The sequence below is a fragment of the Amphiura filiformis genome, chromosome 5, assembly GCF_039555335.1.
Source record: "Amphiura filiformis chromosome 5, Afil_fr2py, whole genome shotgun sequence".
Classification (NCBI taxonomy): domain Eukaryota; kingdom Metazoa; phylum Echinodermata; class Ophiuroidea; order Amphilepidida; family Amphiuridae; genus Amphiura; species Amphiura filiformis.
The window spans coordinates 55,086,190-55,100,263 of record NC_092632.1 but is presented as its reverse complement, the minus strand read 5'-3'; the positions used below and the strand labels follow the sequence as shown (position 1 = coordinate 55,100,263).

Genomic DNA, 14,074 nt, shown 5'->3' with positions numbered 1-14,074 from the left:
ATAGTGAAAAACAAAATATGAAAAGGTACGCATTATTCTAAATGTGTGAAATATTTTCTGTATTGTTTTATTAGGCCCGCAATGCTATCTTCAGTAGATAGCGAAAAACCATGATGCCAAATGCTAAATGTATGATTTTCTTTGTATTCTTTTATTCCGTCCGAAATCCTATCTTCAGTAGATATAACAAAACATTTTCAACCTTTCAGATTGTTTCTGTATTTTTACAAATAAATATCTTGAGTAGATAGCGAAAAACAAATATCAAAATATACTTTCCTAACACGCCTTCTTAGAAATGCGTGAAATGTATTGTTTTACAATACGAAAAGGTAGAAATGTAAGTGCAATGTTAATATATTAAAAATTAGGCAGTGTCGGTGTGTGCAAAAGCGCACAAAAGTGAGCTACATTTTGACGAATCACTAAGTTCGTCGTTATGCACCGTTTATATGAGTGTAAGTCCGACGTGAACATGTGTGAAACCAGTTCATGCTATGGACCAATACGGTATTCTCCAAAAATTCGTGTTATCCTGAAATAGATAATCATAATTATTAGGCTACCAACTTGCTTTTGATTCATCTTTGTTCTTCAATGGTTGCATAACTTGCATTCAGGGTAACACATGCAGTTAATCATTTTTGTCTAATATACGGAAAACGTCACTATGTCTATGTGGTATCAGTCAAAGAAAGAAATAAAATTGCACAGAGTTTTCACAAACAATCGTTTTTATTATTTGAGATCAGAAAAGAGAGCTTATAATATAGCACCCATAGGGGCCTTAAGCCATGAATATACGATTTTGGTCATATTGTAAACTTGGTATTACAATAAAATTGTGAAATACTATTTAATAGTAACAACACGGTTAGGGAGGTTTTCTGGTCATTTTAAACCGAAAGAAAAATGAAAGAAAACCCACTTACTATCTTAGCCGCTTAATTTAGAAGGGGTATTTAATGGCTGTATTATTAGTATTAAGACATTATTCAAAATTGCTCTGTTGGCATACAAACAGATTTTAGAAGATCGCACATTATGGCTTAAGTAGGCCCTATACCCGTTAAAAAACAAAAAATCAATGACAATTTTTGTACCTACATTACCATGCAGTGCATTGGTTATCTCTATTAATGAGGCACTAAAAAGTGAACTTCTACGAGATGCTTCACGTATAGCAGTACATGGGGAGTGAATACCAAAATGTTTGATGATTATTCTGCAGAAGTATAGCTTTTTTTATACAAAGGTCCAAGTGCTTCTTTAACCATAGCACTCCTTCAGTCTTACGGATTCAGAACAAGCATATTTTGACATGCTTGTGACATGACTGAGACATACGGTTCTGCTCTTCTTGAGTTATGAACAAAAGGTCAAAGCTTGTTATCCACATTGTTAAAAATGCTCCAATCTACCAATATTGTCCCAAACGTTAACAACGTCCCTGAAGTAAAAACAAGTCAATTTTACACCGTGTATGATGTTTCATAAAGCGAAAAGTCAATCAATTTTAATGGGGATAATAGGGCTACCTCTTATACCCCAATACCAGGGTAATGAAACATGGCAAACTATTCTTAATTTGGATGGTTATTTGAAGACAATTAAGAAAAATGAGGCAATAATTTTTACAAAAATTGAAGCATTTTTACGATGTTCATACCTTTGGAGCTCAATTATTAAATTTGACCCCTGTATAATGCTGCTTTGGCGGAATTGCCACCATGCAGACGTACATTTTGGTATTCGGATTGAACACTTGACAATTTTTTTACACAATGATAAATTAAACAATACGAAAAGGTATGGGCTATTCCATTTAAAATCCACACTACTTCTGTGGAAGATTTAGCCAAAGTCTTCTACAGAGGGAGTATAAGTTTTGAATCAAACAACAATTGGGTAACTTCCATTTGAAATGCTCACTCCAGTTGTGGAAGATATAGGAAAAGCCATAATACAGCGGGAGTACTGTTTCAAAATTATTAACTCTGACCAATTGCATTTGAAAAACTTGTGTTGCTCCCCTTGTGTAAGATATTTCCAAAATCTTTCACAGGGGGAGTGTGGATTTTAAAGGGAAACGCCCAATGTAAGTGTTAATAATTATTAAAAATTAGGCAGTGCCGATTTACAAGTCACACAAACAAAAAGTGAGCTACATTTGACGAATCACTAAGTTCGTCGTCTTGCACCGTTTTTATAAGTCTGACTCGAACATGTGTGAAGTCAGTGCACCAATAATACAATTTTGAACTTACAAATAACAAATGTTACTCCCATGATAGTAATTCACTAACGCCACTTCAGATCATTTTAACGTGTCTATTTACACTGGTGAAGTGCCTAACAGTTTCAAACTTTCTACGATAATTCCACTGTACAAAAAGGATGAAAGTTACTTGTTTTCATATCATCAATCGCCCTGTGTCTGTTTTACCAATTCTTTTCAAAATTTATTGTGAACGCCTTGGTACAAGTCAACACATTAGGAAACGAATTTGGAGAAAACCTTCTATTAATAAAATACTAAGCTGATCTGAGCCACCAGCCTATAGGTGGCTCACGCTCCAGTAATTTCAGATGATTGAGCTCAGTAATACATCAAAGAATGTCTTAGAGGGAAGGTCTTGCTGCTCATCGAGTGTTTGTAATTATCAGAAGGTTTTCTCCAAATTCATTCTCTAACGATTACATTTTACACAAAAGTTAGTATGGTTTTAAAAATAGACATGTATCGAAAGCCTTTAAAAGATAGATCATTCGATATTGCTTGATAAACATTAGGCTGACATTATCACTAGAGGTATGGTTTTAGAGGTATAACACATTAATGGTTTGAAGAGTATTTTGAGTGATTGAAAACAATTTGTTCATTATAATATAGCGTACCATTTCAGCAGGAAATCATATTGTCGCAGTGCCTGAAGGCTGCGACTAATGGTTTTTAATTTAGTAAACTTGAAGTGAATTCTTTTGCTGGGTGACACCAATAATGATATTAACTTGGGGATATGTAGGCTATAATGTTCCTCGTAATTTGATATATAATTAGGGTATTATTATAGTATGTATAATTATGTAAGATCCAAAAGAGAACCATCAGAAAAAATGTGTACACTTTATAGGACGTGTACACTTTATAGAATTTAGTACATTATTTACAAACATGGTTATGGTCTTTTAGCAACCAAGTTGCGACAAACGCGATTCCCGTTGTCGCGGTGCTGTAGCATCCGGGAGGTTTGTGTTTTTCTCGACGCTTTGTCGCAGCGGCAGCGGCAACGGTTAACATTTACCTTTTCGAAGTATGGCGTACACAAAATGCCAGGGCAGTCTTCAAGTTTGGTAAAACCCGGCAAATTCTAAAGACATTACCCACTTCGTGTAGCGCCGTCCTATTGTGTCCGCCATATCTCGCAAAGGCTAATGGCAAATTGTCGCTGCGTTTTCACAATGGCATTGAAACGCACGTACGACCGTTACGTCGGCGATGATGGTCTGACCGAATCATGTATATATATAAATTGGCAGTACCATTTCACATCACTAAATTACGATTCATTTCTATTATTTTGAATAATAGGCCTACATATTTATTTGAATAAGTGCACTAGGAGAGATCATATAAAGTATATGATATACCATGCGGGATTTATCATAGCGAACATGCCCGCGAACATGGTCCATTAATATAGTCACATATCAATAATAGTGACTTTTGAGCTATAAATTCCATGCTGTTCGCATCACCAAATCGAAGTATATATCTTCATCTACGGATGCACTTACACCAGCGTAGTAGTTCTCAAACTCGTCCTTTGTGACCTGCAAAACAAGCAAACAAGGCAGAAAGTGTTTTAATAAAGGTGTTACTACAAACTGAGACTACAAGGAATTAAAGATCATAAAGAGAAAGGACACGGTGGAGTTGAGAAGCACATTCTTAAGGGAGCCGTGAAAGGTCATCGTGGGAGGGGACGTCCATCAACATCTTGGACAAACGCTGTGAAGAATCGAATGTTTCATCATACAGAATGTATGGTGCAACATGCTTGGCTTCTGATAGCAGTAGATGTCGTGCTCTTGTGAAGACCACAGCAGAGCAAGTATGCCACCTGACCCATGGAGAGTGAATGATTTTAGTGGTCAAAATTGTTAAAATGTAGTTAATTTTCTCATTAGCTAATTCACTCACCTCCCCGTCGCCGGTAGGTTCTACATCGGGTGAGTTAGCATCGCTCTCAAATGTATTGAGAAACTTGATCAAAACTTCATCCTCTGTCTTCTCCCCTGACAGCACCTCGGGATGTCTTCTTGTGTTGTACACACCCTTGACGTCTTTCAATGTGATTTTACCATCACCTGTCTTGTCTAACTTCTTAAATGCCAGATCGATGAGGTTTTTCCTACTGCTGCTCATTGGTCCCTGTAATTAAAGACAACAAGATGGATTTGCCAAGTTATACATCGGAGCTTTTATAGCCACCGGTTATGGTCTTTCTCTCTCCTGGGAATCCGGAAGAAAGAGATAAGAATCTCTCCCAAGACCTCACTATAGGCCTATGTATACTACTAACATGTCATGCATTACACTTTTGTTAAGCGCATTACAGGAATAACATTTAAAAAATAAAAAGCAGTGGACCAACTATCGCTCATTGAGGAACCCCACAAATAATAATTGATGATCCTTACTTCCGTGACACCATTACTTAACAGATGACCATCGTAAGTAAGAGCATGCTAATTGAGAGAGTAATCAGAGGTGGATTTGGAGTTGGTTGAACCCAAAGGACTTCTGTATTGCCACACATGTTTCGTCAAGTTTGAGGTTGATTAAGGTGATCTTTTGTGATTTTTTTGTGTGATTGCAATGTAATTCTTTTTTGCGTTGTTTCTTGTAAAAATACAAAACACGGAAACATTAAAAAAATTGAATTGAGACTTCAAAAAATCCAGCGCTTGATATTTGACAGAAGAAATGGAATTGGATAATCTGGTTTGCTTGTTCCACAAGGGAACAATTCGGTTGAAGTAATATCTTCGTGTTTCAATTTGGCATTAAATGAATAATGACCACCGATGTGAAAAATGACAATTGTTATTGATTATCACATGTTTTCACCCCTAATGTATGAAAAAAATAAGAATAATTGAATGAGAGCCGAACGGATTTCTTTCCGTGGATACAGAATACAATGCAATAGGAATTTGCTGCAACTTTTCAATCTTGGGTTGCGCTCGATTAAAATTACGTACGCTGCGACATTAATATTGAGACCATTGCAACAAAATGAGGTGTCATAATGCGCATCAATAAATTCTGCTCCGAATGCATATTTGGCATAAGATAAACCGTTTTGGTCATTCAGTTAAATGGGGGAGTAATTACTTTTTGGTATATGTTTTTATACCATTTTCGTCTTACCCTTAATGCTCGAAGGAATTCATTGTAACTAATAGTACCACTGCCATCTTTATCGAATGTCTTAAAGACCTCATCAAGTTGTTCATCAGTCAGTCTCTGGTTCTCATCTTCAATCTGGCGACCCCATTCGGTTAGACCTTTTTTGAATTCAGCCTCATTCAGTGAACCACTGTTGTCATCATCAAAAATCTTGAATACTCTGTGAGAGAAAATTAAATTTGGTGAAATATTAAAACCAATAATTTCATCCTTGTTATCTCTGATTTTACATGCACACGTCCTTTCTGGGTCACCATTTTAATTATTGATGAGATCCATAATGAGCAATTATAGAGACTCGGGTATCTCCGTTGTGCAGACGGTATTATAAGCGGGATTGTAAGGTTAATCCCGACGAGTTCTCTTGCAAGTTTTGTTCTTTTCTTTATTAGGCTAAAATGTTAGTCCGTCAAATCTTTAAAATACTTAAAAGGGGCATTTCGTGATCCATAGCCTCATCCACCTCTTTTCTCAAAAAAAAAGTTTAGGTTTTTATACCATTATTATGTTTATGTACAAAACATTTCTTGCAGATTAATTCGTTTAGCAAAAATGTGGTCAAATTTGAATTACGTTCTGGTGTACCAGATCAAAATTACAACACGGTGGCTTATAGAGTAGTGAAATATACACAATCATGCATAACATGCAAATGCAAAATTGGAATCAACTGAAATGTTGGGAGAAAGCTTTTTTCGTGGAGATATTGAACAATGTCATAAAAAAGATGATGCACGAAATTCCTTTAATTGCATGTAGGCCTATCTATTTGCCGTATAATGAACAACACACGCTACCGGTATTCTATGCTGTAATATAATTATAATAGTCTGGCTCTCAAACGCTTGTTATGGCGGCGACCTAAGTCTTGTTTTTATTTTTTAATGGATATGCCTATTGCTTCTCAAGACAACCAATCTAAAAAAATATAGTTTGTCATCAGCAGATCTCAGGAAGATATATCTTTCAGTCTGGCCGAAAAAAATATAGCCGTTCGCTTCGTCTACATTAAAAACAACGTCGCATTATATGGTATTATGGTAATGGCCTTTGAATATATAATTATACAGATCATTGCATTAGTACTATTGCTCTTGACAGGATGAGTAGTCACTGTTATTATAGGGCTTGGCACCACATGTAGCATGGAAACGCAGAATTTGAATGCGCTGTTTGGGTGCGGTTGATTAAAAAACATTTCCAGTCTTCTTTATTAAGGGCTGGGGTATGAACGTTTAGACAGTATTTATTTTGGGACATTAGAGCACATCAGACATATCGAATTGCATTCTGAATACGAAGAATGTCATTCTGATATCAAATAATTTTGATTTTTGAAATTCGCAATTTAATACACATTTTATGGCAAATCATTAAAATTGATATTTTGATATTTAACAGTACTTGAAGTAAACTTTATAAATCTCATGATTTATACTTAAAGTGTATGTAGGTGGGATGAAAAGCCGACGATCAACTGAAAATTTTGACCTTTCGTATTGAAGATATGGATTTTTTCCCCAAAACACCAAAAAAAAAATTAGGTCTTTTTGGGAAAAAATCCATATCTTCAATATGAATAGTCAAAATTTTCAATTGACCGTCGGCTTTTCCTCCCTGCTACATACACCTTAAGAATATATCATTAGATTTATATAATTTACTTCGAGGACTGTTATATATCAAAATTTGAAAAATATCAAATTTTTATAATTTGTCATAAAATTTGTATTATATTGTGATTTTCAAAAATGAAAATTATTTGATATCAGAAAGACATGCTTCGTATTCAGAATGCAATTCGATAGGTCTGAGGTGCTCTCATGTCCCACAAAAAATACTGTCGAAACGCAATAAACGCTCATTTTAGATCCCTTAAAGGAGGTGACCTGATATATTTGGAAAATCGAATTCTTTAAAATTAAAAAAAATGTTGTCCCTTAAGGGGGGATACTACACCCCTGTGGTAAATTTGTGACTATTTTTGCATTTTTCTCAAAAAATAATAACACACTGGTAATAAAAGTTGTGTATATTATTGGGGCAAGGAATCCAATTACTACACTGAAATTTAATTGACTCAAGAAAAGCGGTTCAGTATATATGATAGGAAACGAGGTACATCCTAGCGGTACCTTATTTCTTATCATAAATAACAAACCGCTTGTGTTGGGTCACTGAAATGCCAGTGTAGTAATTGGATTCCTTGCCCCTATAATATACATAACTTTTGTTACCACTGTGTTATTAGTTTTGAGAAAAATGTAAAATAGACACAAAAAAGTAAATACCCCTAAAGTAAATGTTCCTGGTAAATGTGACTGACATGTATACAATGTGATACTGGTAGTCCACAGTGTTTTTATTAATGATAATCATCCTGATCATGTAATAAATTGGTATCTAATGAGAGATCCTATAGTCATTAACATATTAAAATTATGCGTTCCAAATCGGTGTATTTCCGGCGATATCATCAAGAAACTGTTGAATTAGTCTCAAATGTGGTATACCACAATTGAGACTAATTCGACAGTTTTTTGATGATTTCTTCAGAAATATACCGATTTGGAACGCCTAATTTCAATATGTTAATGAGAAAAATATGTCGGAGTTTTACCGGGTACCAAAATCTGCAATGTGATGGGGGAAAAGGGTGTGTGGTGGTGGTGGTGGTGTGGGTGGGGGGGGTGGGGGGGGGGGTGAGGCTGTCAATCAGGTTGCCCACCTTTAAAGGTATGTAACCCGATTGACAGCCTCATCCCCCCACTTTACGCCATCAAAAATGCAGCATTTGGTATCATATTTTTCTCTTAACATATTGAAATTAGGCGTTCCAAATGAGTATATTTTCGAAGAAATCATCAAAAAAAACCAAAAAACTGTCAAATTAATGTTGACTGTGGTATACCACTTTTGAGACTAATTAGACAGTTTTTTGATGACATCTTCGGAAATACACCGAGTTGGAACTTCTTATTTCAACATGGTACTGAGAAAAATAAGGCCTTTCATTTAAAATTAATATATTTATCATGATGATTATTCATAGACTACCAATATCACGCTGTATAAAATGTCAGTAATTCCATAAGGAATTAGTGACATTAACAAAAAACATTTAGCATGTTCTTTTTGCATGAATGCTTGAAAGGGATGAACTTACGTAAGTTTTAAAGAATTTGATTTTCCAAATATATCAGGTCACCATCCTTTAAAAGATTTAAGTGCCGCCACGAGCTTATAATATGAAATTGGTAAATTTGAGCCACGAGCTTATAATATGAAACTGGGAAGGTTTTTTTCACAAATGCAGTCACAAAATTCAAAGACTTAGAACAAGTCTAAGCAATCAAAATAGGCTAAGGGCTCCTAATTTTATTATTGTATGTTAATTTTGATTGGGTATATTAAAAGAAATTCGAAAATGTGTTTTCTAAAAATTATAAAGCATAACCTAAAATTAGTCTGTACAAGTCTTCTTGCTTGATTGTTACATACAGGATACAAAAACACTCTAAAAACGCATTTTTGGCCCTTATTTCCAGAAATAGAAAAATGACCCCCTTTTTCTATTTCCTGCTATACCCAATAACCCCCCTTTTAATTCCCAAATTTAGGTGGTATTTGTGTTCTCCTCCAGAAATAATGAGATTTTTCACATTTCCAAGGTGGCCAAGTTGTTTTTACGCAGTTTGGCACTTATTTATGTGTACTTAATGATACTCTTTTGGCAATCCTGTACTCAATGACTCCCATTTTACTTTTTGTTACCCCAATGACCATCCTTTTTCAAAGTTTCATACCGAATGACCCCATTTTTATTCAGGTTGTGTACTGAATGACCCCATATTTTTGTAATTGTACATTTGACCTGAATGCCCCTACTTTTAACATGGCCGAGGCACATCCCTGCCATTTCAGATAGGGAGTGCCCCCCCCCAGGCCTATGGGCTCCCAAGAAAATGGGGTCACACATTGTGGGTCAGTGTAAAATGGAAAATGTGCCAACATTTGCGAAATGTTGCAATTTTGAAGCTATAAATATGATTTACCACAAAAATTGGTTCACAATGGGCGTAAGCGTGCCAAAATTTGCAGATTTGGTGTAAACTTAAAAGGTTGTCTTTGCGTTGTGGGGTACGTACGTGTAAGCTAATGAAAAAGGGTGTCATTTGGTAATAATTTGGTGTATGCTTACTATACATGAAAGAAAAACACGTCTTGTGACAATAATTATTAAGATGTTTGTTGGTTTGTTTACCATGTTTACGTAGGTTTTGCATTATAAATCATACCGCTGTTTACTGCATTGTGTTACTCTTAGGCTGCGATCACATAGAAGTATACTATTCGGGTATACGGTGCACGTTTTGCAGGTGCACGCGTATAGCTCAAATCGAGCAGGGCAATTTCATAGTACCGGGTCACATAAGGCTACGATCGCATAGTAGTATACTATTCGGGTATACGATGCACGTTTTGCCGGTGCACGCGTATAGCTTAAATCGAGCAAGGTAATTTCATAGTACCGGGTCAGTCGGGTCACATAAGAGCTATTCGAAAAGGCCGTATACCTGCGTATAGTTTAGTATAGTGGGAATCGTGCGTGTTCGATTTTAGTGCAGCGTATACCGTCCTAATTTTAATAAAATTCCCTTTAAAAGGGAAAGCCAGCCTCAATGTAGAAGAGGTCTTGTAATTAGTTTTGGTCAATGTGAAAGGCATTTTTAGGATCACGCTTACATCTACATGACAGTCCACCAAACCATCAACGATGAGAACATGCACACTGAAACAGCAGAAAACATTAATTCCTAATCTCATGTCAACTCTTTTAATTCATTACATGTACTCCAAATTGTTCTGGTCTGTTTGTTTTGTTGTTGTTGTTGTTGTCGTTGGTTTTTTTGTCTTTTCAGCTTTTTACCCACGATATCTCAATTTCCAATTTTGTAATACCAGAACTTACGAACTCAATATCTTCGCTTAGGAATGTCCGATTTCACTGCTTTCGATATATACACTGCCGGTTTGAGTTAACTTACATGTACATTTTATTTTAAAATAACTTAATTAATTCGCAATGTATAGTTTAAGCCTACTATATTATAATAGATAGTGGCCAGCACATTTATAAAGGACTGGTTACTCACTACAATCTTCACTCTTAAACTGTGTTTTTCTGAATGTGCTGATCATGTTGATTGCTAGTCGGAAACTCCTGCGAAGCTATGGACATGGCATCTTACATACTCCATTCTATAACAGTCTGCCTAGTGCCTTGTGTGTTTTCTCTTCAATCATTTTGTTGAATGTAATTTTATGAATCAAATAGTTATGTGTCATTTTATTTATAATAAAGAAGTTATTAAATTAATAAAGTAAGACAATTTATTTATCTATAAGTGCATGTCAAATGGGGTACATTGTTCAATACTATATGCATAAATTATGCCCATATTATAGCTAGGCCCTAAAAACTTTATTTTGCATCGGATTTTTCCCGTTGAAAAGACAAAACTGATGTTTATGATAGCAACCATTTCATCAATAACATTTTGAGTCATTTTTATCCATAAAACGACACAGGATATGATAGATAACTACTTTCACATCAATATGGTCCATATGATCACAGATTGTTGAGAATCTGTGATATGATCCGCGGATATGATGAAGATTTTGAGTCTATAGATCTGTTATCAACATGATATCACGCTGTTCAGTGGTCAAGGAGTAAGGCCCCCCGGTCAAGGACACTGATATGACATCATAGGTGATGTCAGATTTTCTTCTGCTGACCATATGATGCTATATATATTAACTATTATTGTTACATTTAGGCCTTTAAACTTTTAAAGTCATAATTAATTAGTTCAAACATAACTTTGGTAATACTCACTCGTTTTCGTTCGTTGAAACGGCAAAACATACTTACTTTTCCTAACAAATCGAATTAAAATATTTAAAAAAAATTTAACCACAAAAAGTAAAAAAAAAATCATTCCAATACCACTAAAATATAATCTCTTGAGTAAACTGACCCCAAACCTGAAACAGGTACCAGCCCCGAATGGGCTGGCGAAAACCTAAACCATATGTGGGTAAATTCATTTTTTAATAGATGCACTATCTAATTCTGCACATTATGACACCTCATTGAATGCAATGTGACCTCAAGAAGTAAAGTTACAAGCATTTGATAAGACGAAGAAACTGGGTAAACTGACATACTCGCTATCCGCTATACGAAATACGCTCATTCGATCAGGCTGAGTTCACATAGTATACTCCTATATGAACTCAGCCTGATCGAATGAGCGTATTTCGTATAACGAATACTCTCATATACCGTATACTTCTATGTGAACTCAGCCTTACAGAAGAATATACTTAGTAGACAGAATGTAGCATTAGGTCTATGCTTGCTTTTCAACAGAATTAATGATCATCCCTCCCAAAAATGTAATCATGAATATTTGGAGACAACACTATGTCATAGAACACATAGGCCTATTTTAATGACAGAGACAGTGGGCAGGGATAACCAGGGACATTATATTTAACAAACGATGTACTGACGATTCAAAACATATATGAGCGTGATACATACTTGCCAATTTTGTATATTGCTGTAGTTCCACGGGACAGAGCTAACGATCGACATTTTTCAATCGGGTCCTTTGCTGAAGCCGCAGCTCGAAGATGCTGTCTTTTCATGTTTTCCTCATCTCGAGATTGGGAACTCATCGGACGACCTCGTGGTGAAGACATTTCGTGTGTTTAATCCCTAAAATTCCTTTCCAAAAATGACTGAAATATGAGCGAGATGTTTGATAGTATAGAATGGGCGTGAAAACGTGGTTACTGATGCAAAGAGTAATGCGACGCCGCAAAAACGATTAAAATATGCTAATATTATTGACAACGAGCACTGCGCTGCAGAGAGGAGTCCCGGTTGATTTCCAGCTTGATGTGATTTACTCGTATCGATTTGAGCAGTACATGTAAAACAAGCATCACTCGGCAATGAACAGTGACTAATTATTTTCTGCAACAATATGAGTTTAATTTCATATTTGCAGACAATATCCATCTGATTTTAATTCCGTTACGTGAAAAGTCTTACACCCGAGAAATATACGGTTGCCTAGGTAACAACGGTCACAATACATACAACAATTAAGAGATGAGTTAAATTTGACCTTGTCTGAACAGATGGTATGATATTTAGTATATATATATATATATCTGTATATACATTGTGCATAGTTTTACAATATACAGTGACCGTTTATGTGTAGCCTGCAGCGTACATGTACAGTCCAAAGATAATAATTATAGAGATTAATATTTAATATCTATTTTTAGATGATGTTGGAGATGTCTGTATGAGTAATTTATAAATTTAGAGTTCAGTTCCATCTAGGTATCATTTCTTTTACTTTCGGATATGTATATTTTATAGGGACATTCATATTTGCTGGAGGCAAAATAGATGTGCGAAACTGGGGGCTAAGTCAAACAGTAAAAATTAAACTGTATGTCAAGACTATAGCTTTAGGGGCTATGCAATAATTATGAGCCCTGACGAAGGGTAAAATTGGAGGGGGGGAGAGAATATATATACTAAATAAATCATTTCTTTCATGCAAGTAAATTGCGCTTAAAAATTAATTAATTTTGTAGTGGGTGTATTGGAGCCCAGATTACGCTGGAGGTATTAATTATTTTCTTCGTGGGCCCTAAATGCTATCTTCAGAAGATAGCAAGCAAAGCAAAAAACGTGAAAACTAATAATGTTCCAAAAACATTGCCAAAGACGAGTTCTAGATGATGATTCAGTACGCAAAGCTGCAATGCTAATTGACGGCGCGCTTTATAGAAAAAACAAAAAAACAATAGGCCGAATGCAAAGCTATAAAGAAATGCTAAAATGACGAAGCTGACCAAAATTTGAAATGGCACTTATATAGCAGAGATTATCAGGAACATGAAGGGAAAAAAAGAAACAAACAAAAATGCAAAACATGGCTGATATTTATAAAAAGACAATGATTGCCGTAATAACTATCTTCAGTAGATAGTCAAAATTATAAGAATTATAAAAAAAATCATTAAACATGAAGAAAAAATATAGGCCTATATAAAATTATATGAAAAGATGTTTTTAACAGATTCCGCTGGGGGTATTAATTATTTTCCTAAATGCTATCTTCAGAAGATAGCAAGCAAAACAAAAAACATGAAAAAAAAATGATAATGTTAAAAAAACCCAAAAACAAAAAACAAAAACACCCAATGCCTAACCCGCGTTCCAGATGATGATTCAGTATGCAAAGCGGCTATACTAATTGATGGCGCGCTTAGAAAAAAACAACAAAAATAGCCAATAGGCCGAATGCAAAGCTGCAAAGAAATACTAAAATGACGAAGCTGACTAAAATTTAAAACGGCACCTATATAGCAGAGATTATCAGGAACATGAAGGAAAAAATAAGAAACAAAAATGCGAAACATGGCTGATATTTAAAAGAGACAATGATAATTCAGTATACGCAAGAAATTATCTTTTATATACCCGCCGTAATTGCT

The 14,074-nt window shown here is 35.2% G+C and overlaps 1 protein-coding gene across 1 annotated transcript; it reads right to left on the bottom strand.

Annotated features, from left to right (window-relative positions):
• Positions 1–716: 716 nt before the first annotated feature.
• LOC140153392 (calcyphosin-like protein) lies at positions 717–12,547 on the bottom strand. Its single transcript, XM_072176134.1, has 4 exons — positions 12,093–12,547; positions 5,438–5,636; positions 4,205–4,435; positions 717–3,834 (listed from the first exon to the last, which is right to left on the bottom strand). Exons 1-4 carry the CDS (start codon positions 12,251–12,253, stop codon positions 3,733–3,735), a joined length of 693 nt encoding a protein of 230 aa, XP_072032235.1. The 5' UTR covers positions 12,254–12,547; the 3' UTR covers positions 717–3,732.
• Positions 12,548–14,074: the final 1,527 nt, after the last annotated feature.